This window comes from Mytilus edulis, chromosome 12, assembly GCF_963676685.1.
Source record: "Mytilus edulis chromosome 12, xbMytEdul2.2, whole genome shotgun sequence".
NCBI classification, from domain to species: domain Eukaryota; kingdom Metazoa; phylum Mollusca; class Bivalvia; order Mytilida; family Mytilidae; genus Mytilus; species Mytilus edulis.
This window is the reverse complement of record NC_092355.1, coordinates 37130527-37156552: the sequence shown is the minus strand read 5'-3', so window position 1 is coordinate 37156552 and position 26026 is coordinate 37130527. Positions and strand designations below refer to the sequence as shown.

General features: G+C 32.6%; 3 protein-coding genes across 4 annotated transcripts in view; all 3 read right to left on the bottom strand.

Moving 5' to 3' along the window:
* LOC139498374 (5-hydroxytryptamine receptor-like) overlaps positions 1-26026 on the bottom strand; it is a 219679-nt gene that overhangs the window by 54885 nt on the left and 138768 nt on the right. The gene's annotated exons all lie outside the window — the stretch shown is intronic.
* LOC139498372 (uncharacterized) lies at positions 200-15448 on the bottom strand. Of its 2 annotated transcripts, none has more exons than XM_071286753.1 (3): positions 15319-15448; positions 2171-2345; positions 200-1239 (listed from the first exon to the last, which is right to left on the bottom strand). In XM_071286753.1, the coding sequence occupies exons 2-3, from the start codon at positions 2340-2342 to the stop codon at positions 290-292; spliced, it is 1122 nt and encodes a 373-aa protein (XP_071142854.1). In that variant the 5' UTR covers positions 2343-2345; positions 15319-15448; the 3' UTR covers positions 200-289. The 2 variants fall into 2 exon arrangements, with proteins under 2 accessions (XP_071142854.1, XP_071142853.1); XM_071286752.1 differs by lacking the exon at positions 15319-15448 and adding an exon at positions 13076-13255.
* Positions 22364-24457, bottom strand: LOC139497605 (interaptin-like). Its single transcript, XM_071285838.1, has one exon. It carries the CDS (start codon positions 24455-24457, stop codon positions 22364-22366), a length of 2094 nt encoding a protein of 697 aa, XP_071141939.1.

Genomic DNA, 26026 nt, shown 5'->3' with positions numbered 1-26026 from the left:
TTCTTTTACAAATAACTTTTAATCAGCATTGTTTCACTGTTGATTTTCTTGACTTAAGTCTTTATCGACTTTATCATAACATATCTTTAACGGACTTTTAAATTGATAATTTAACTATCTCGATTGGATAAATCCAATAATCCAATCGTATCAATGTAAGAATCTATATTTATACACAACTTTCAAGAATCACTAAAAATAGAAATATTTATGATTTATTTAACAAATAACAAACATATGTTACAACAAATCAGGAACATATATATTAGCAGTTTTTATATGTAAATTGTTAATCGACAATATTTTCACATGATGTCATCAAATTTACCATATCTTTAGTACTGTTATTTTCACTAATCAATATACCATCGGTTCTTATGGACTTTTTAACTTTCTTTTTCAGTGCTGCCACCTGACTTTCTAAGTCACTACTGTAGTTCTTTAACTGTTTAATTTTTTCAAATTTCTCGCAATCAGTTAATCGACTATTTCCTTTTCTGGATGTTAACCAATTTTTACTTGATGCAGGTGATTTATGTTTTTCTCTAGATTCTTGCTTTTTTATAGTTTTACGATAGATAATGCAATTTTTACATCTTGGTTTCCATCTGTCGGTCAATAACATGCATGATATTGTGCGGATTGTACTTTGATAAACACAGTCACCACGGTAAGCTCCATAACCTGTTTCAACATACCCCATTTTTCCTGAACATAGTTTCTGAAGCTCTTCGTCTGGATTACCAATGCATACATCATAATGAAGCAGAACAATCAAAAGACGTTCAATTCGCTGAATTGTCATGAACTTTCCTGGTATTGTGCGCCAAAGGTCATGTTGATCACTTAATCTCTTGCCGTGAACGAACACTTCTGCAGAGTAATTCTTCTTTATCGTACAAATCAACTTTACTCCAGGATTGTCACAATCATAAACTGATACAAATCTTATAATTCTAGCTGAGCGCATGAATTCAATTGGTGCATATAAAGGGTTTTCAACAAGCTTCTGACAACTTCTTTTAAGTGTGGAATAATGCTCTTCCCTCTTTGTTGTTACAAATTCATCTAGACTGTTATTTGGATCGTATTGGTAGACTTTATCTAACACAACATAATGTTCAATATTTTCATTGGTCTCGTCATTCTCATTTCGGTAAGCTGGTGACTGAACGTTGCTTATATCACCTAATTCTATCAATTCTGGGACAGGCCAAAATCTTGTATCTGTAGACGTAGCTGCAATAAAAATCATAATTTTACTGAATTGATAAAATATAAATTGGAAATGTGTCCATCAGGCACAGATGATGCCCCCGTTTGCAAACAACATTATAAAGGGACATAACTCAAGAAAGTTCAAAGTGATTCTACCAAAATTCAACCTTGATTTGTAGTTTGTGGTTAAAAGTATGGTGTATAATTGTCCAAACATTTAGTTGATGCAATTGACTTGTACTTGACCCTCATTATTTCTATAAAAAAATAGTCTGAAATATTACTCGTCCAGTCTGAAACAGTCTTAACCCATTCTCGACCTGTACTCATCCAATACTCATGACATATGACCAGTTCTCAAATTATTTTTTTAAGTCTTAACTATACTTGAACCTATGTGCATGGTCAGGTGGTCTAGCTTGCAGAGTGTAGTGCACAACGGTTTGGTGCCACAATCTCTCTGTAGCTTGAGTTTGAATCCCAGCCAGGGAAGAACATGTTACATTGTTGGGCTGTTATTTCGACAAATTATATATAAATTCAAATGCATTTTTAAAATATACTTTTTCACTGTTTTGGTCTTTTGGAAAATGTTGTATATGTACTGTAGACCCCACTAACCAAGATATTTGATTTGCATGCACATGTATTAAAATTGCAGTTTTTCTCCAGCGCAATCATAGGTTTGAAAGTTCTTTTCAATTTATATACATTTTTATCATGTTTATCAACAGAAAATATTTTTTCCATTTAGGTAGCTGCCTTGGAAAAATTTTGTTGATTAGCTCATTATGGAAAATCACTGAACCACAATTGGAATGTCGTAAATATACAAGATGTAGCAATGGTGAAACCATTGAATAAACATGATCTTTTTAAAATGCAATGCATTTATCTATAGTCAGTGTGTTCCGGCCCTTTCCTCCAAGTATTGGTCATTTATGCAACTTACCATAAATAACTATATGCTCATGCTCTTCAATGGTATGGGCATCTGAATCAATTCCATTATGCTCATGCTCTTCAATGGTATGGGCATCTGAATCTTTGGTTTTTCTAACCCTCTTCCTTGCTCTACATTTATCCCTGTAGCCAATTCTACGTCTTATTCCTGTTTTTGGCATTTTCTGCAAAAAGTACATACATGTAATTAAATCAATAAGCAACATATCTATGAAGAATATCAAAAATATTGTCCCTTAGTACACAAATGCCTCACTCACATTAGGCAAACAGACAGAAGTCACAGGACAAAAAGTCACAAACTTGATAGGACAAAAGTCACAGGACAAAAAGTCACAAACTTGGTAGGACAAAAGTCACAGGACAAAAAGCCACAAACTTGATATGACAAAAGTCACAGGACAAAAAGTCACAAACTTGATATGACAAAAGTCACAGGACAAAAAGTAGTCACAAACTTGATAGGACCAAAGTCACAGGACAAAAAGTCACAAACTTGATAGGACAAAAGTCACAGGACAAAAAGTCACAAACTTGATATGACAAAAGTCACAGGACAAAAAGTCACAAACTTGATATGACAAAAGTCACAGGACAAAAAGTCACAAACTTGATAGGACAAAAGTCACAGGACAAAAAGTCACAAACTTGATAGGACAGAAGTCACAGGACAAAAAGTCACAAACTTGATATGACAAAAGTCACTGGACAAAAAGTCACTTTGACAGGACAAAAGTCACAGGACAAAAAGTCACAAATAATCTGTTGTCAATTGTTTGAATACATATAGAGAATGATCTTGAAATATTTTCTTTTTATAACAAATATTAATTATTAAGTTTAGGAAAATGTTCATTTATCAAATTTTAATCATGCAAAGGAATTATATTTCTTAAAATTTGCACCATGAATCCATTTAAGAACCAAGCCATTTTGACATTTTGACATAACAATACATTGATCATACTTGATATTGATTGAATAAATTTTAATAACAAAGTTGCTTTATCATGTTTATGTATACTAGATAAAGAAAAATACAAATTTTTTCTTGTTAAAAAAAAATAATAATCTCAAACTGAATTGTGACTTATTGTCCTCTGACTTTCTGTCCTGCATTCATTTACTAACTGTCACTTGTGTCAAGTAGATAGAGATGGAACTACATGTATTGATGACTTAAGTATATATATATATAGATATATGGGTCGTTTTCAAAAAATGTCGAATTTTCAGTACACCCATGCTAACTTTTTTATTTCTAATGGAAATTTCAGTTGTAATGGTTTAAATGAAAGCTTGTCGGATTTGTGATTCAGAACATTAATAATAAACACACCTTACATCTATTTTGATAAGATTAAACTGCATTTAAGACCCATTTTGGGGGTATTTGTCTGCGTACAGTGTCAGAAAAACACATTTCAAATGATTTTTTTGCGATTTTCTGATCGCCTTGATATCTGCAAAAGGGACTTTTTAAGAACGTTTAATATTACTCTAACGAAAAATCGTAGCTTCTATATCATTGTATGTAACATATTATCTACAAACTAAATTGAATCTGCGTACAGGAGGTTCATGTCTTTCCTGTTACCGCTACTTAAATCAGCCGTGAAATTATTCTCCCTATGAATATTGAATCAGTCAGTGTTGATCTCAAAAGTGCAAAGTAATCTTTACATTTAAAACGCCTCGTTTCTTGAACGACAGAGTAGAGAAAAGAAATTTCAAGACATTTAGTGAAAAAAATATAGCGTACTTTTTTTCATGTCTATGCTGTTACCACCAATTTTGATTAAATACACCAACAGTATACTTGTAAAAAGTGCAATAACGTGTTGGAAACCAAATTCACAATAGAAAAACATAATCACTTCACCAAAGGGAGTAGTCATTTCACAACAGCAATCAAAAACGAAGAAATTTGTCTATCCTGTTATGTCTATCCTGTTACTATGGTTGCTATGGTTACAGTAACAGGATAGACAATTGTAGACAAAAACGTCGTTATTTTTTTTATCTTAACATATAGGTGCAAAACGAATGAAATATTTCGTTGTTTGAAGTCATCTTAAGGTTATAACGTATTAATCTTCCCAATTAAGCATTCGCAGGTGCAATACTGATATCGGTAACAGGATAGACAAAAAGGTAACAGGATAGACTTTTATATAGTAATATATCAGAAACGTACGTTCCTGTTACCAATGAAATATAGAGAAAAGTAAACTACCTTATGAGGGATTTACTTGATGTTGGGTTTATTTGAAAGGGTGAAAAAATGCCGAACAATATAAATTGCTATCTTAGACTTGCATTACTGGTGATAATTTTTACAACCTTTGAAAACCAATTTTTAGAGGCATTTTTCAGTACAACCTGTTAAATTGGCAAATAATCTATTAAATTACAGAATGAATATATATAGAAGTTTATTCTCTTGAAAACCATCTAATTGTCTACGTAAAACAAGCTTAACATTTTATCTAAACCTTTTCTTAATAACCCAAAATTTCTTTTGAAAATGGTAACAGGATAGACAAAATAATGTACCACCGATCAAAAAATGTTTCAACATATTTTTGTATGACATCATTAAGATTGCATCTTTTAATATGTTGTTCTTAAAGTACTGTCTGTTTTGATTTGCTTATGTAGAGGGTTGTTTGAATAAGTAACTTTTAATAATATTTTCAATTTCAAAATTCGACATTTTTTGAAAATGACCCATATACATGAATATTAAATGTTTGTTGAAGGTTAATAAGCGAGACTCATCATACTCATAAATTTAATAGTTTACCAGAATATTAACATTCAATAGACAACTTTCGAGTTCGATGCATTTCCGTCAAAAACTCTGGTTTTAGTTTTAGCCCCTCTATCTGGTAAATGACGTCATAAAGGCGCGTATAATTGACGAGTTTCTTCCGGTGACGGATGAACTCGAAAGTGGTCTATTCTACCCACTGACACAAGTATGATAAGTCGAATGATGGCATGTTTCTTTGTCAATATCAATAGAATGTCATGCAAACTTTGTAATAAGTGAGGCCAGGGTATCAAACTAGTAATCTGTCACTTCAAATTTGTCATAATCGCATTCATTTCATCATAAAATTTGTAAGGGTTCCTCGTCCCAGTGTCTAGCCTACTTTTGCTGTTAATCGCAGGCTTGTTACAAAAATGAGGGGAAAAAATAATAAAAATATTCCTTCTAATATTATCTTTTGGTAATAAGTAAGAAGGTTCTGTCCAAGTTTGATAACAATCCAGGATAGTTTATGAATCTAATAAATGTATTAAAAACTTACTGCAGACTATATGTTATGTCAACTGGAAGAAAAACTAAGTCCATTTATAAGTAAAATATGGAAAAACAGGTACAAAATATCAATTTTTTTTTCTAGATACAGCTTTTGTTCATAAACAAGCTTCTGTTCAAGTTTGGTAGAAATCCAGGACAGATCTTTCTACGACCGCAGAGGTCGAACCCTGAACAGTGGGTGCAAGTATGGACAAAACATTCAAGCGTGATACAGCTCTGAATTTGGTTTGTGATCAAATTTTTGACATTACATGGTTTTTTTTACACAAAACAAATGTCAAGATTTTACAAATCAATTAAAGATTTCTTTTTCAAACTTATTTAAATCTAAAATTAAATAGTTGACACAGCATAGGTTTCTGACACTGAATGAATGTGGTCTAATGAACTTAAAAAATTTTGTTTGCCTTTGAGCAATTCACTATGCTGTTGAATATTAATCCTCTCAAAAAAATGTTTGAAGAAATTTTCTTTTTATTTATGAAATCTGAAATGAGAAAAATTTAACCCCCCCCTGATTTTTTTTTTCACATCCCCGTTTCCCTTTTTTCCAAAACTGATATCAATTCAAGTTTCTAATGGAGTTTGCAACAATAACTACTCGTTTAAATACATCATAATATATTAAAATGTAAAATAAAGTGCTTGTTATCACTGAATGGTAAAGATTGGTTGGTAGTAAAAGTGAATATACATTGTTTATTGTATAAAACAATAAAAAAAACTTCATCAGCAACATTTTATATTGGCAAATTTCCAATGAAGTTATTTACATAAAGTTATTGGCAAATAAAAATAGAAAATGACATCATAGTCATGTCTGGCAAATGTCCAACATACATTATCTAAAAACATTTTAGATAAGGCCACACCAATTTAATTCCTTGTTCGACGGACCCGCCCGCACCTATTGTTTTCAAAGCAGAATTTTTTTATTTTTGTTATATTCCCGCTTCCCGCATCCGGAAATGTAATCGTGTCCATTTCACGCACCGTTTTTTTTTTGTAAATATTATAAACAGATATTTGCACTTGTTTTTATAATCACAATTTAAAAGCAGGAACATATATATTAACGTTAGATATACTGTTCCCAGCTAAAAGAGAGGAGAAATACATCATATTTAAGTAATTTTAAACAACATAACTATATTCTTAAAGAGAATTATTTATGATATTATTTATTTTGAATAACATTAAAGTAAATGTGTTAACATGGCCTAAGTCCAGGAATATTACAAAATTCTTGGGCATGTTTTGACCATTTAATACCAGACATGCCAGATAGATATATAGTTCTTTGGGAAAATATGAGCTCTTTTGTACTAAAAAGTTTTATTTACAAAAAAATATATTGTAACTTATATTGACCCCTCATAAAAAGGATATTTATAAAATTGAGGGGTTGACCCGGGTTGTTTCCAACCTGATTATGACTTGGATGAAGAATTGTCTCATTAATTTGCACACATACATATACCAAATCTAATTAATCAATTATTTATTGGTGAACAGGGAAAAATACTTCATAAATTAAAGAAATCTCAAAGTACAAGTGATAAATCAAGTTTTAATATTGTCAAAACCTACTATTTTATGTTTACAAAAAAAAAATATAATAGCTCGCCTTTACTTTTCAAGCTTCGCCTCAAAAATTTGCAAAATAAATATTTTTTTATTAAAATTTTTAAATCGCTCGCTCGCCCCAATTTTTGGAGTCCAAAAATCCGTAGAACAAGAAATTAAATTGGTGTGGCCTAAGATAAGGAAAAAAAGCTTCATCAGCAACATTTTATATTGGCAAATTTCCAATGAAGTTATTTACATAAAGTTATTGGCAAATAAAATAGAAAATGACATCATAGTCATGTCTGGCAAATTTCCAACATATTTTATCAACTACTATTCTATACAAAGAAAGATAACTCAAATTGAAAATTAATTGCTATTGCTATTGCACAATATTGTGCAATTAGATATTTCTTGCTATTGTGCAATACTGTGCAATTGAAAATTTCTTGCAATTGCACAATACTTGATATGGAATCCTGATTTGGACCAACTTGAAAACTGGGCCCATAATCAAAAATCAAAGTACATGTTTAGATAAAGCATATCAAATAAGCCCAAGAATTTAATTTTTGTTAAAATCAAACTTAAGTTTAATTTTGGACCCTTTGGACCTTAATGTAGACCAATTTGAAAACTGGACCAAAAATTAAGAATCTACATACACAGTTAGATTTGGCATATCAAAGAACCCATTTTATTCAATTTTTGATGAAATCAAACAAAGTTTAATTTTGCACCCCAATTTGGACCAACTTGAAAACTAGGCCAATAATTAAAAATCTAAGTACATTTTTAAATTCAGCATATCAAAGAATCCCAAGGATTCAATTTTTGTTAAAATCAAACTAAGTTTAATTTTGGACCCTTTGGACCTTAATGTAGACCAATTTGAAAACGGGACCAAAAATTAAGAATCTACATACATAGTTAGATTCGGCATATCAAAGAACCCCAATTATTCAATTTTTTATGAAATCACAGAAAGTTCAATTTTGGACCCTTTGGGCCCCTTACTCCTAAACTGTTGGGACCAAAACTCCCAAAATCAAACCCAACCTTCCTTTTATGGTCATAAACCTTGTGTTTAAATTTCATAGATTTCTATTTACTTATACTAAAGTTATGGTGCAAAAACCAAAAATAATGCTTATTTGGGCCCCTTTTTAGCCATAAATTCATAAACTTTTGTGACCTCAACTCCAAAAATCAATCACAACCTTCCTTTTGTGGTCATAAACCTTGTGTTTAAATTTCATTGATTTCTATTTATTTCTACTAAAGTTACTGTGCGAAAACCAAGAATAATGCTTATTTGGGCCCTTTTTTGGCCCTTAATTCCTAAACTGTTGGAACCAAACCTTGTGTTAAAATTTCATTGATTTCTATTCACTTTTACTAAAGTTAGAGTGCGAAAACTAAAAGTATTCGGACGACGGCGACGACGCAGGACGACGACGCCAACGTGATAGCAATATACGACCAAAAAATTAAAATTTTTGCGGTCATATAAAAACTTTAACCACAGAGTGAATGTAATGTTTTCTGGCAGAATAACTAAGTCCATTTATAAGTAAAATACGGAAAATAAACAGATTTTTTTTTACAAAATTTACTTCTGGATACTAACTTATGATCATAAACAAGCTTCTGTCCAAGTTTGGTAGAAATCCAGGATAGTTTAAGAAAGTTATCAAAATCTAAAAAAACTTTAACCACAGAGTGAATGTAATGTTTCCTGGCAGAAAAACTAGGTCCATTTATAAGCAAAATACAGAAAAATAGGAATTTTTATTTTACAAAATTTACTTCTAAATACTAAATACAGAAAAATAGGAATTTTTATTTTACAAAATTTACTTCTGAATACTATCTTACACAAATGTCTTATGATCATAAACAAGCTTCTGTCTTAAGTTTTGTAGAAATCCAGGATAGTTTAAGTTATTAAAATTTCAAAAACTTTAACCACAGAGTGACTATTTGTGGACACGGCCGCTGCCGGAATGTAGGATCGCTAATAATGTCTTGCTTTTTCGACAAAAAAAAAAATGGTACAGAATGCAAACGCAGTACATCAAATAAAAAAAAATTGTAAGGGTTGAACCTGGTTCCATGTAACCCAATGTATCGCCTAGTTTATGAAACTACTAAATGTTTCAGGAACCTTAAAGTTCTGCAGTTTGTTTGTAATGTTAACAAAGAAAACTACATACATAATTAAGAAACATATGGAAGAACAGGAAATATATTTTTACAAAATTTCCTTCTAGAGACTAGTTTTTGATCATAAACAAGCTTCTGTCCAAGTTTGGTAGAAATTCAGGATAGTTAGAAAAAGTTATCAAAATTTTAAAAACTTTAACAACAGAATGAATGTTATATGTTAACTTGCAGAAAAACTATGTTCATTTATAAGTAAAATATGGATAAACAGGATTTTTTTTTACAAAGTTTATTGATATATATTATAACCACAGAGTGAATATAATGTTTCTGGCAGGAAAACTAGGTCCATTTAAAAGCAAAATACAGAAAAATAGGAATTTTTAATTTTACAAAATTTACTTCTGAATACTATCTTATGATCAAGTTTGGTAGAAATCCAGGATAGTTTAAGAAATTTATTAAAAGTTCAAAACCTTTAACCACAGAGTGAATATTAGAAGACACCACCACCTCCGATGGAATATAGGATCGCTATGTCTCGCTTTTTCAACAAAAGTCAAATGCTCTACAAAAATGGTATCGATGGCATTTCCAGTGATCGAGAATTTCCCAACCCATGATAAATCAAAGAGCTGAAAGCTCTGAAGAAAAATGACGCCACTGTCTCTAATATTGGGATAGTTTTTATGCAAGTCTTGATTTTCACATACCGTAATTAGTTTAACAATGCAACATGTCTCGTAAGCATATAATTGATATTCGTATATATGTGTGTGTGTGAAGTGAAGGTGACAACTGGCTTGTTTTTTTTAAGACAAATGAATAGGTCAAGACTACCTGAATTGTACAAATAAATACCGTAGAAAGGCTTGTATATTTCTCACTGGTACATAGTCTGAATCCGGGTCCGTTCGCGCCCACTCATGTTCGCCCCCTTTCACTTTCACACCCTAAATGTTTGCACCCAATCTTAATTGGTTTTGTGTTTAATAACTCTGTAAGCATGTGTTTTCTTATAAGTATAATTGTTGTCATTGTCTCAAAATAAAGTGAGACAGCATTTTTATTTGTGTTGAATAAATCTTAATCATGTTTTGGATAGCGTATTGTTAAAAATAATAATAATCCTTTCTAATTAAAGTGGTATTTTGTCAACGTTTTATTTTGTGTTGAATAACTCTTAATCATGTTTTGGTTAGGGAGCTACCATTTGATTTTTATGGGGGGGGGGGGGGGGGGGGGGGGGCTAGGATGAAATTTGAAAAAAATAGGCAGGACAGGAGTTTTGAGTAAAAAAAAAGGCAGGATGAGACACTTTGCAAAAAAAAAATGCAGGATGACAATTTAGGTAAAAAAGTCAGGATAAACTAATAAAAAAAAAGGCATGACCGAATAGAGTGAAAAATAAAAAGGCAGGACAGAGATTACAACTAAAAAAAAATGCAGGACAAAATTTTTCATCCTAGCCCCCCCATAAAAATCAAATGGTAGCTCCCTTAGTGTATTGCTATAACTTTGTTTCATTGACTTCTTTCAAAATGAAGTGAGATTCTGACTATGTTTTTTTCTGTGTGTTGAATAGATTTTATCATGTTTTGGTTATAATAGTGGATTGCTATATTTTGGTTCCTATATTTTATTGTTTCGTTGTTTCAGATCAAAGGGACCAAGCTGTTAAAAACAATTATCTTTTGTGTTTTTCCTTTAAAATCTTCAATGTTTTACTCATTTCAAGCTATAAATACATTCAGTATTTACACCAAAGCAATTTAAAACAACAATCATGATTTTCCAATTATTCAACTTGAATTTGAATTAAAATTGAGCGCGAATGAGTAGAGTGCGAACGGACCTTGGGTGCGAACGTGCAAGGTGCGAAAGTGTATTGGGCGCGAACAGACCTGATACCACAAAATATTAAGTAAATAATCTTTTTGTTACTGTTATCAAAGGTCTAATGAAACTCAGGTAATTTCAAACATTTGTCAAAGAATTCTAGTCAAACCGGCACCTGGACAAATCAGCACCTGGTTAAATCGACACCTGATATAGTCAATTCGTCACCCATGTTAAATATATATTTTAACAGTATTTTAAGCAAAAAGAGTAAAAATAAGTAAGGGGTTGCCAGAATTTTTTTCAGTATTTAAGCAAAAAGAGTTAAATACTAACTTTCACATTTTTGGGTGTTCATTGTACATTTTGTATATATTTATTTTTCTCAACTAAATGACATTTTTGGTGTATTTTTAATGATATATATATGAGTAGTCAAAATAATTATTACGTCTGGCAAGGCTTTTTTAATTTCATTCTGGGACACCTTTCTATGACCGCAAGGCTATGTTAATTTTTTTCTGGGACGCCTTCCTAAGAAAGCCTTCCTACGAACTTCGTAGGAAGACGTCACAGAAAAATAAAAATAGCCTTGCCAGACGTCATAATTATTTGGACTAATACATGAGATATTGGATATTTTTATGCATTATTTAAACCAGTTGAGCATTTTACAGGATTGTTTGTTTAATGCTTTTTAAACTTTACTGAAAAAAAACACCTTAAATTTGCTTATTATTTGGCATGAAAGTTTGATTTATTGAAAGGGACTCATAGTTTTCCAATTTTTTTTAATAATCTGCCCGGTGTCCTAACACTCCCTGGTGTTGGGTGGGGATTGTCCTTGTAAATATTGAACATTGTAAATACGTTAGTGACACATCTCCATTAATCCCGATAGGGAGTGTACACGGATTCCACTGTACCCTCGCAGCTCTCGAGGGGTGCTCCGTAAACGGAGGGATCTACGTACATACATACATACATACATACATACAATTGTCTAATTGTTAAAACAACAGCTCGGGTAAGGGCTTCGTTGTTTACCTTTATACACAACAACATAATTTCACTTTGGTTTCGTTGTTTACCTAAATACACAACAACATATTCACTATGTACTTGGTAACAGTTATTAATTAATTGAATAGAAAATATTATAACAAATATTACTGGATGCCGAATTGACGTCAAATAGGTGCCGATTTGACTAGATGCCAATTTAACCAGGTGCCGACTTGACTTGTACGTTTCAATTCCTCTGCGATCGTTTGCGGTATTTTCTTGAGAAAAACCTATTTTCCATCATCAAAGAGAAGAAGAAACTGCTTGAAAATGATTCTGGAACGCTTCATGATTGTTAAAATAAGTTAAATTCACTCAAAAAACAATTTTAAAACTTGCGATTTTAAACAGGAAGTTTCAAAAGCACGTGTAAAAAAAGAAATTAACCGGTGAGAGTGGAAATCCGTACATAACAGATATCACTATAGTACGACTTTGAAAGCAAAACAGTTCCATCCTTTTGTAAAACAGTCTTTAATATACCTATCACATTAATGTTTGAAGGGTCTTAAGCTTATTCAAACCATAAAAGTCGGTATGAAACACCAAAACGGAATGAACAATAACCGATTACGTTTTGTAGTTTACAAATTCTAAACTGGTTCCCGTCAAACTACAACACTTTGCACGAGTGTAGTGGAATACAAGCAGAAACCAGTTAGTTTGTAAACTGGTTCCTGGCTGATTACTACACAATGACCTCTCATGCACAATTAATGATAACACAAGCAGATTCCAGTTTGTATAGAAAATAGTAAATACGAAACCAAGCGCGGTAGGCAGAGAAATGTAATGAAGTTCAGGTCGCCAGTAATGGAACAATGACTGCGTCATTTTCCAAAAACTTTACATCAAATAAATCACTCTCACATTAGTCAATTATATGACGGAATATACATGAAGGTCTACTTTTTATAAACTTACCAATTCATTGGAATTTGTTGAACGTGTGGAATTATGTGGTTAATCTATTAGCAGTCCTGTAATGTTTTCAGTAAGACCCTTCCAAACTCCTTAAATCTCGCGAAGTCTTATGTACTGCAGGATTTCATCAATTTTATACTGAAAACCCTACAAGATTCATTTCCCATTTGATATACATTATACTGTTTGCAGTACAGATTCGAAAATTTAAGTAATAAAGAGTAGACAACTCTAAATTTTGTGCTACATTGTATTTTCACATTTCTTGATCATGGTGGGTGTGAGAAATATATTTCTCCTAACTAGTGGAAAATTTGTTCTCTGCAAATGATTGGTTGAAATTTAATTGTGGCGTCCAGTTTTCTTGATTTCTTCTGAAATTTCCTACTGTGAAAATCATGAAAAAGTGACCTTTCCTGATGACGTCACATTTAAGTTACACAACTTTTTCACAAATTTTTGAAAAAGGAAGGATAAAAAATTATTAGAGAAACAAATTCCACCACTATAACTCATGTCTTTACGATATTTCTCCACTCCAAACAGTTAAATTTAAATTATTCAAAAAGCTCGGCAAGCCTCGCACTTTAAATATTTTAAAATGTCGCCACAAAAGACAATAACACTAAACATGCTAAAATGTTCACCGCATGGTATTGGTTTAATAGGTTGACATGTTTCACCTAAAGACAGGCTGGCGGTCATCAGGGCAATGTTACATATATAAAATTTACAGTGAGGAGCATTAGGGAAGTTATGGTGACGTTAAATAGATCTATAGAAAATGAAAGTAATAATGAAATGGCATAGAGGTTGGGAAAAGGACCTTTATCAGGACTCTGGAATCAGGGGCGGATCCAGCCATTTTAAAAAGGGGGGGTTCTAACCCAGGACAAAGGGGGGGTTTCAATTACATGTCCCCATTCAAATGCATTGATCGTCCAAAAAAAAGGGGGGGTTCCAACCCCCGGAACCCCCCCTCTGGATCCACGCCTGGGGATTGGGTGTTTTTAAGCCTGGCTTTTTGGATTGAGACCTTTCCGGATCCGGGAATTCTTTTTTCGAATTTCAGGATTTATATTTATTTAAATTCAGGACATCGGGATTTTGGGATCAGGACCACTCCTACCCCCCTCATAATATAAATAGAATATTAATCAAATGTTGTTTAAATAAATTAATTAATGTTTGTTAGAGTTAATTCTTCCTTTTAAACTTATAGTATAGTACATGTAGTCTTTATATTGGAGGTTCCTCAATCGGTATCCCAATCGTAAAATCTCGCATTCTGATATCAAAGAGTTATTCTAATATGACGTGCTTCTTTCGCTTTGTAAACAACACCGTGATAAAATTCTCGATATATCTATACTTAGCGCAGACTCCAAGATGTACACAAATGGCTGTTTAAATATGCCTCCCACGTAAATCCACATGTATCGTTACCTATGTGTAAACGGTTGTGGATTTCGTTGTGTTAACAATTACAATTGAATAAAACCCTACAGAACATTTATTCTGATTCTTACGCATAACAAAAAGAATTTACACATTAGAGAACGGAAAAATGGACAAAAACAAAATAAATTAAAATTCCGCGAAATTCCAGTAATGATTTTGGCGCATTAACGTCATTTCAAAACATGACGTCATACGTATGAAAACGTCAAAGCTGTAGGTTTTTCTATTGCGTTTACCTTCTAAACTCGGATACAATTGCATTAAAATAAAGTATTGAGGTAGGTGTTGCTTGTTTTCTGTTCTATTGCATTATTCGCACATTTACTGATTTCAGCAAGTCAACATGGCGGCTCCTTGGTTACAACATGTCAAGAGTGAATTTGACGGTAGCTTACGATAAAAAATGTAAATTTAAAATTGCAAATGTTGGGTTTACTGAGAAGTAACAAAAGGAATCACATTTTTTTCTAGCGGTTATCGTTCATGCAGGTTTATTAAATTTGTTTTACATTTATCGAACAGTGGGTAAAATAGAACAGCCACACACACGGTATACCCATCATCGCTTCAGGTTTTTAATGATCGTATTTGTCCTATTAGAATCGAAATAATTCATGGAAGCCATAGATTTGTTGTAAATTTACACATGGCCTGGGCCGTGATATTCGTTAATTTTATCCCTCGCTAACGCTCAGGATAAAATTCGAATATCACGGCCCAGGCCATGTGTAAATTTCCAACAAATCTATGGCTTCCATGAATTATTTCTTAAATATATATACGTCTGAATGTAGATTTTCCTTCAATCACAATATTGAAACTCGAATTTTCGTTGTTAAGTATCATGATATAATAGGAAAAATCGTTGTGTATACATAACTTACTTTTTGTCTTTAGAGGAAATTTAGAAGTAGAGGGAAAGACACCAACTGTATCTGTATCTGTATCAATATAAATTCTGCCAATGTAGGCACACCTCCAAAGGAGTTGAATATACATGTAATCCTCCACCACACAATGTTATAATACACAATGAATGTCAAATCCAATTACGAATACACAGTAAAATATCGGTAAAAAGTGACTTTTCTGTAATGCCACCGTGAATCCATGACAAGTCGCCCCACTGGCAAGTCGCCCCACTCCTAGTCGCCCCACTTTTTCACCAACTCGCCCCACTTAAAAAAAACCACCCCAACCTGGATCACCAACTCGCCCCACTTTTTAAAAAATCGCCCCACTTGTGAAATGTGTTAAATCCCGTTAATATTACTCCTGAAAACTCGCCCCACTGAATGGAAAACGATAAAATCTAGATTAACATATTATTAACCAGGATGAATGTAGTAAAGCCAACTCGCCCCACTCATGGAAAAAGATGTTATCCCGTTGTATATAACTTAAATTCCGTAAACATTACTCCTGCCAACTCGCCCCACTTATAGAAAACGATAATATCTAGATTAATATATTATTAACCAGGATGAATATATTAATGCCAACTCGCCCCACTTATGGAAAAGGATGTTATTCCGTGAATATTACTCCTGCCAACTCGCCCCACTTGAAAGAAAACGATAATATCTAGATTTATATTATATTATTAACCAGGATGAATGTAGTAATGCCAACTCGCCCCACTTATGGAAAAAGATGTTATCCCGTTGTATATAAGTTAAATTCCGTAAATATTACTCCTGCCAACTCGCCCCACTTATGGAAAAAGATGTTATCCCGTTGTATATAAGTTAAATTCCGTAAATATTACTCCTGCCAACTCGCCCCACTTATGGAAAAAGATGTTATCCCGTTGTATATAAGTTAAATTCCGTAAATATTACTCCTGCCAACTCGCCCCACTTATTTGCTATCCCATTGAAAACCTTATAGAAACTTCTTATATTATTCCTTTTTTTTAATATAGCAGTAAGAAGTGAGTATTAATATTTTCGGTAACGTGAATGTCAACTAGCCCCACTTATGAATAGTACAAGTATGAATAGAGTTAAAGGCTACAAACTAGCCCCACTTACGAATAAAATAATTAAACTGAAATGTGTGTTGGCTTTCCAATTGGTCCCACTTATGAGAATGTTTGAAAGGCTTCCTTTTTTTTGTTCTTTTCTTCTGCATAGTTGAAATAAAACAGATAAAAGGTTAGGAACAGCATTTTTGTGACGTGTTTGTCATGGTAAATATATGCAATTTTCTATAAAATAAGTCAAGAATCATGTGTGTTTACATAATTTTATTCTCAGATGTTTGCACATCTACATAAGTATGCATAACAATAATATTTTAAACAAACATTCATTAGATCAATTATGACAAGCACTGGCATGATAACATCAAAGAAGTACTAGATTAAGTGTCAGCACTAGAAACACGAGAAACAAGAACATGAAGACATGAATACATGAATTGTCATTTGATAGAATGCGCTGGTGATCCATGTCTTGCGGACATAACTGCTAAACTTCTTAAGTGCTGGGTCAGTAACACGGCTGGTTAGCTCTCTAAATGTTGGCTCAATGTGACTAGCAGGTAACAATGGTAAGGCCATGATGTTACGGCAGAAAGAGAATACATCACCTCGTCTGTTGTAGGAGAACTGAAGAAAAATTATGAAAATTAAGTCTGTGATATATATTCAAATTTAGAAATCACAATCAAGTAATAGTATAAACTGATCTAATCGGCTTTATGTCTCAAAAACAATTATCTCATAGACAATTATACCACATTTGCTTTTGATCTCATTGACAATTATACCACATTTGCTTTTGATCTCATTGACAATTATACCACATTGCTTTTTGTCTCATTGCTTTATATGTATATAAAAGTTTTTAATTATTGAAACATGTGTAATGAATTAAAATATATAAATGCACACTTACTGCAAGTCCAAGTTTCTGTATCCGACGCCACAAAGCTTGGTTGAAGTGGAAGACGCCTTTATCGTAACACCGGGTAACACCAAACGAATACCTTTCCACATACCCTTCTCTAAATCGACTACTGCAACCTGCACAGCTGGACGTCGTGGCATAAAGGAAACTACAGCTGATAGTACCTAACAAAAGGAAACAATTCATTTAATATAGTTGGCGTTTAATGAATAATATTTAATGCTTTAACAAATATTTATTAACATGAATGATAATCATATAAAAAAAACAATACTATGTAAGTTTCTAAAGCCGTAACCTCATCAGTACAATGTAAAGTAAATAAAGTATTACTATAAAGACTTACCAGAATTGCAAGTACGATGCTGCCACCGGTCACAAGAATCACACTGCAGTGCCTCCTGTCTGGGACGCACGTGCACGTCACACACAACACAAGGATACACAGTAGACATAGTAAATGCATGTCAAAGGTTACTTTGCTTTTTATAATTTTAATACCAAGCCATAAATGTCTCATTTTTGTTTGATTTCAAACCATAGACAAAACTTACCAATCAATTTGTCAACAACAACAAAACCTGTTTTGACTACTTATACTAACAAAAACACGACACACGCTTATGGTAAATGAATGAATAGGCATTCTCTTTGATATTTACTTGAGAGAAACATTTGCCTTTCTCTGATTGCTCGTTAGTGTTGAATTATTCTTAATTCAGAGACAAAAGTAATCAATCTGGTAATTGCTATGATAACAAATTGCTGTTAATTGAAATCCGTTAAGTATTATGATATATTGCATTATGATACAATTAACAGGTTTCTTTTCAATTGTTATGCAAATAACTAATCTTAAAAAAATACAGTTATTTTTCAATAATACGAAAATTATTTTTAAGTGGGGCGAGTTTTTATATTTTAATTTTATATCTAAATATTACCGTTTTCCATTAAGTGGGGCGAGTTGGCAGGAGTAATATTAAACATGATTTAACCAATTTCACATGTGGGGCGATTTTTTAAAAAGTGGGGCGAGTTGGTGATCCAGGTTGGGGCGGTTTTTTTTTTAAGTGGGGCGAGTTGGTGAAAAAGTGGGGCGACTAGGTGTGGGGCGACTTGCCAGTGGGGCGACTTGTCCTGCTTCCGCCACCGTTATGTACATTTAATATATAATTTGACAATAAAAAGATAAAAATTTATCTTTAATTTTGATCTGTATGCACCCATATATAATAACCAAAATCTATTAAGGTTTATTTAACTGTCTATTTGATTTGATTGCGACTGAATGATACCTGTGGAGATTCCCACCCTGATCATCAGCATAATGTCACATGTTATCTAATATACACTCCTCACGAAAGATTGTTTTTCTTTTCGCATTTTTGTTGTTTAATTAGCAGATCATATCGCTTCATATGCAGATTATAAATAAGCTGTCTACACACTCTTTCTAGTTGTCCAGCAATATTTTGAACAATTTCATTGTTACATTTATTCACAGTATAGTAGAAGGGATTAACTATAAGTTGAATTAAGTCTACTTCCTCTACAAAGTAAGATTTTGCTAAAAGTTCACTTCCCATATCAATTATAATATCCACGGATCTTTTCCTGGCCATTTCAAGTGACTCACATGTCAATAGAAAATGTGACAAGGTTTCAGGACTCTTATTACAAAGTTTACATGTTGGATTGACTTTGTTTTTATTGAATGATGCTCGATTTGATTGAAATATATAAGTTCCTGTAGCAATTTTAGTTCTTGAAGGAATCCTTACAATGTCTCTATTATTTGCTGTTTTTGTAGTAATCAGTGGGTGTATTTTCCCGATAGTATATTGACAGTTCATATATTGAAGAGTTGAGAACATCTTAGAGTCGTCAAGAATTTTGTTAGTCCAGTAGCTTTGCACTTTATTGTCTATAAATGATTTCCATTTTGATTTTGTAAGTGGATTGTCCAGATATTTCTCTATATTTTCTATATTATATAACAAACAGATTTTTTTATATCAATGAACCAGCTGTTACTGTAAAGGATTTCAATTTAAGTTGTCTTTCTGCTATTCGCCACTCATTTGAAGTTTTTTCTGATCTAGAGATGGTTCCAAATAATGTCAAAATTTTGATGTGCAACTCAGCTTCAATTGGTATCATGCCAGAGAGTATATAAATGGCCGGGTCTGCTGTATTTGTAGATAATGATAATAGCTGTTTTAATAATTTCTTGTGGTATAGATTTAAAATAGTTAACGATTTTCCTTTTGGGATCAAAATTTCTAGTCCATAAGTTAAAATTGGTAGTACATAAGTTTTAACTAGTGTGAGTATTGTTTCTTGGTCTAATCCGTTGGTTCCGTGTAGACCTGATCCCATTAAACTATATAAAGTGCGCCTTGCTTTTTTGATGTTTTCTTCAACTGTTAAAAGGACTGAGTTTTTTTTCTGATTTATGTATTCCAATATGTTTTGCAGTTTTTACTACTGGCATTGGTTTATCATCCATATTCCAGAATCCTTCTTCAGTTTCTATTGTTTTTGTGGTTGTTCTTACTGGCAGTATGACGCTCTTTGTTGGTTGTAAGAGATATCCTTCTCTTCTACTGAAATCAACTGCAATATCGACCAAAGACTGTATCTCAAGAGGATTAGTTGCTATAATAGCGACATCATCAGCGCAAGTAGGTGCACAGCAGTTTATGTTACCGATTTTCCCGCCTAGTCCTGTTTCACACAGAAGGTTCAATAAAGGGTTAACATATACTTTATATAAGTCAGCAGATATAGCTCCACCTTGACGTACTCCTTGTTCTACTAGAAAAGGTTCTGAAAGATGACCATTCCATTTAATGCATGTAGCAGCATTATGGTACAGATTTTGTATCATTAGTAGAGATTGGTCGGATATTCCAATTTGGTATAGTCTTCTAATGAGATTTGCATGTACCACAACATCAAAGGCTGATTTCCCATCAAGCATAGCTAAATAAGTTGGTCTTTTTAGGTCTTTATTTTCTCTCTCAAACTCCTCTATGATGAGTTCACACATTAATGGGGTGGTATCCTCTGTGAATCCACTTTGTAATGGGTTTTGAGATTCTATAATTTTTACATTTTCTCTCAATTTCAGAATCTTTTCTATTATTTTCGATAAGGTTGGAGTGACAGTTATTCCACGATAGTTAATAGCATCCTTAATGTTTCCTTTGTTTTTGAATATTGGAAATAATGTGCCTATTTTTAGTAGGTCTGGAACATAGCAGTATTTAAAGGACATATTTATGAGTTCACATATATAAGCTCTCAGATCTTCACCACCATATATAATGTTTTCTGCTGTGATCCCATAAATATCTGCTGCTTTATTTTTGTTCAAGCTTGATATTGCTTTTTCTACTTCTTTATTAGTCACTTGCATATGGATATATCTTTCTTGGCAAATATCAGATATAACTTTAACTTCTTTTTCGACATTTTCTAAATGTTTATGATCAAACTTTGTATTGACAGACTTTTTAGCTAGTTCTTCAAAATGTATGTGCCAGCCATTAATTATTTGATTGTCGCTGTTATAAATTTGACCATCAACATTGAGCTCATCTATATGTTTGGACATTTTTCCTCTTTGATTTCTGATCATTCTAAAAAATGTTTTGGTATCGGAAACTTTAGATTCAATTAGTTTTTGCCTCTCGTTTATTCTTCTAAGTGCTATTTCTAAACGACATTGCTTCCTCAGTTCGTAAGTTGTTAGTTTCTTTTGCTTCAGATAGTAGTTGTGCTGATCATTAATACTTCCGTTATTTTTCCAGTTATAGAATGCAGTTTTCTTGTTACTGATAGCTTTGCGGATTTCCTCATTCATGACTTGTAATTTTGGCTTCTTTTTTCCTTTATTTGATTTAGGAGCAAAAACTTTTGAAGCTTTACTTATGATGTTATTTAAAGTGCTAAAACCACTCGCAATGTCTTCACGGTTTTGTATTTGGCATCTTGTTGAACTAATTTCTGTCGAGATGAGACTTGCATATTTTCCTGTATCAATTTTGTCCCATTTAATTCTTTTGTTAAATGTTTTTGTTGAAATTTTCGATTTTCCTGAAGTATTGAGCTTTTTCTGATGATGTAGAACAGACAATAATATAGGGTAATGGTCCGAGACATTTGAAGTTACGTTTAGCTTCTTTATATCTATTATGTTCTCTGAATATTTGTTTTGATAAAGAATAAAGTCAATGGCCGTAGAATCTTTTCCATTTGAATGTATAAAGGTAAGTCCAGTTTCTTTTGAAGATAGCTCATGATCTTGCATAAAGTCATTGATACACTTTTTTCTTTGAGAGGAAGCACCATTAATTATGTCTTCATTAAAATCTCCTCCTATAATTATCTGATGAGTATTCAAGTATGTACATACAATTTCATTCAGTTGGTCTATACATTCTTGTAACTCTTGTGTACTATTGTGGGTCCTTTGCATGGTAAATATAGAGAAATAATGATGATGTTGGGATCACCTTCTATTTCAATGCATTGGATTCTACTATTTCCTGCTTTCACAGCCGATATAAGGTGGTCTAGTTCTTTTCGCCATAATATTGCCACTCCGCCATATCCTCTCGGCATTTGTATTGGCGGCAGAGGGTCATCATTGTCCACCGATTTTCCTATTCCTATATATTTAGAGTTAATTTCATTCAACATGTTGAGTTGACAGTCAAACAACCAATGTTCCTGTAGTAAATAAATATCGACATCTCAAGTTCCTTCATCTCCACGAAGAATGGTCCACAAGTTAATATATTTTTACAATTAAAACTCAGAATGTTCATATTTTTCTGCTCGCAATCATTAAAATCTAAAACATTATTTGTACAGTTACTATTTACATTTGTAAGCAAATTGGCATCTAGTGCGGTGTCTGGTTGAGGCTTGGGTGGTATAAAAAAATATCTGTGTGTCTTGTAGGTTGGTAGTACAACGCTTGTCCTGTGTGTCTATACAGATTGTCTGATGTTGGCTGATTGTTATGCTTCAATTGATATATATCTTGATCGTTTATTCTTGAATGTTGTGTTGTTTTGTTTTGAACAGAAATGTGGTTTTGGACATAATCTTGGTTCGTCCAGTTTGGAACAACTTCTATTAGGTTATCTTTGCAGATGTTTCGAGTCTCTAGTTCTGCTTGATTTTGGACATAACTTGGTATTCTTTGATCATAGTTTTGATAATTTCTGTCTTCATTTTCTGAGCGGTAATAGTATTGATTGGGTTCACTATACCTTGCTCCATACATACTGTACTGACTAGTTGCTGATGGTTCACCATAGTTTTGAGTATAGCTGCTTTGTCTGTAATGTTGTTGTTGGTTTGAAGGATACATTTGCTGGTAATCATATGTTTGATTTTGTCTATTGACAGAATCATTGTTAGTAGTTTTATTTTCATTTTGAAGTTTATTTATTTCATCATCAACTTTACTGAGTACATATTTTGTTACTTTTTCTCGTATACCAGTTACGAGGTCATCAGTAGTCTTGCTAGCAGAGCTTTGGTGTTCAGGAAGATGTTGATTTGGCTTGTTCTGTAGAGACTCAATTTTGGTGTACAGAGTTTTAATTGTATTTTCCAGTTCTATATTTCGAAATTCTGATTTATGTAGTCTATCTAAGATGTTTGTTTTTTCCTTCATATTTTCATTAATCATGGCTTCTTTCATTTTAATTTGTTCCTCTCTTTTTTTCAACTTTTGTTCTAATTGTTTCAACTCCTTCATACGAATTTTGTGATTTTCATCTAGCTTGTTTCTATCAGCTATAACCGTATATGTTGAATCATCAATAATCAGATTTGTAGATTCAGTTTGTGTTGGTTGGCGTATTTCAGCTCTTTGAACAATACCGACAGTAGGTCTAGATTCAGGTTGTATATTTTTTGGAGTTGTTTCAGAAGATATGTTTATCTGTTCTGATTCACTTAAACTAATTGTCTCAGTCTCTATTTCTATAGATTTTGGGATTGTTTGATGTGTTTGTTGTTGGGTTTTGTCACTGAGATCTCTCTGTTCGGATAACCCTATGCATGAATAGCATTTTTGAGTGTCGTTATCTAGACAATTGTCATGAAATTGCATATCACATATTAAACATCTGTTTTCAACACTTTGTTCAAAATTATTGCAGGCATAACATTGAATTTCTTCTTGTAACATCATGTCAGCTATTGACAATTCTGACTTATTAATAGCACAGTTATTATCTAAGATTGCTAATTGTTCAAAGTTGTTTCTTGAGTCAAACGCTTCATTTGTGCAAGTTTTACACACATAATTATGTTCACTTTGTTCTATTACTTCAATTTCTTTTTCATCTAGTTTGTCACATTTATAATGGACCCAGTGATTGTTTTTACACATGACAGATCTTGTTCGACAATGACGTCTACATTTAAAACATTTTTCATCTTGTTGGAGCTCATTTTGCTTCTCTTGTTCTTTATCTAGTTTTTCCCCAATGACTTTATTCTGTTGTAAGGAGTTTAGTGCTTCTTTAAGTTTTATTGCCAAATTTTGATTTAACATTTCTATATTTATTTTTGCTCCATTTATCTGTGTGTTACTCATAATTTTGTGAATTTCTTGAGCATGTTGATGTATGAATTGATGAGGGTCTTTCCCATTTATCAGTAATGTACATTTTGTTAAGTAGGCATTGATTGTGAAGCTCAAGTTTGTCGAGTCAGTGATTTGGTAGGTATATTGTACCTCGTTGCCAGTTTTGTCTTTGGCAGTTGTTTTATTACATGTATCAAAGTATGTTTCACATGCGAATATGAATAACTCAAACGAAACTGTATCTAGTTTAGCAGTTATACCCCCGCCTGTAAATGAATATTCAATCTCAGACCTCTGTGTCGTCTCATATTTTTTCTTTAAAGATTTTTCAATGTTTAACACATAACTATTCTCATAAGTTTTTCCAGTATAGAGCTTGCTGTCACTCATTGAATGTTTTAAACTGGTTTTTTTTTAACTAAAGCCATCTTGTATTATAAAATTTCCACGTATTAAAATTGTCTATAAGACCAGCGATACCTGTGGAGATTCCCACCCTGATCGCTAGTACCTATAGAGCAATTTACCAACAGTCAAATATCACTAGCTTTGTTATTTTACGCAGCCACACCCTTGCTAGGGTCGTATCTGGGTGTATTCCGTCACGGTACAAGTTAAAGTTATATTGATCAGATGCTTTACGTTTGTTGTCAGATTTTTTCTTGTTTACTTTATGATAGATATCTGAGGCAAAATTTGGTGAAATTAATCCAAGTGTCCTGTTGAGTTTGCTTATATGCTCGTTAATTTCTGTATATTGTTTCAGAAGTTTGATGTCTTGTTCTATAAATTGTTTTAATTCATGATGTTGTTTATATTTATTCCACGCATATATAGAATATGGAGGAAGCTGCAAGAAGGTGAGTTTACAACCCGGATAGTTCCTAAATAGCTCAATGATATGTTGATAGTTATCAGTAAGTATTTTGATTGTGTCTTGTTCTTCTGACCTTAAAGCTATGTATTTTCCGTCATATGTTGTTAAATCACATGTTCCTAACCATATATAAAGAGATATGTTATCAAGCTGACCGATCTTTGAGTCTAGGTTACTTCGTAGCCACTCAAGTCCTTGAGCTGAAGTGCGTCCGGACTTGAACCACCATTTGATTGTGTTTTCAGTGGGGATAGTAAAGTGTTTGCTGACCCAGTAACCCTTACTGTCAGTAAGAACAACCGGAGTTAATACGCGTTGACCAGGAGGTGGTATAATAGGTTCACGAAGATATTTCAATAATTTATATTCTGTCATGAGTTGTATATTATTGAATCAATAGTTATTATATAGATTATATTTCACAAGCGTACAGGAGTATATACATGCACAAGTGAAGCAAAGCTATCTATGGGTTATATAAGCAGGCTGGATATATGTGGAAGGCAGACAACACAGATTATATACACAAAGTTCAACGGACTGCTAAAAATCGGTTATGGATAAGATAATGTTATTCACTTTTCTTTGTAGACGATATATAATATCTGCAGACTATATTTTTACAACAGTCATGAATTGATAAAAATGTTTTATTCGGTAAAACAATAAAACGAGATTTTCACCTCCTGAATAATGTAGTAAGTTTTCCTGATATTTATAAAAATGTTATATTATTAAAACTTTAATTCAGAGAGATGATTATTGATGGGTGCATACAGACTATTTTAAAAATGTTAAAGAGATGGCCGCCATGACCATGCGGTTTGTGGATGGACTCACAACTGCCGGATTGGTTTAAGTGTTTAAATATCAAATAAAAAACATAAAAAGTTTTTTAAAAGTGTTCCGCCAGTGTTATGTGTAATAATGGGATGTATGTGCAATGTTCCTGTCACAATATCTATAATACTAAAATTACGAGGTCCAATTTGTTAGCCGTCATCACGTAAAAACGACGAATCACAGAATTCAACTTTATGTATAACTAATATAGTACAAAGGTGTAGATTAAAAATTACACC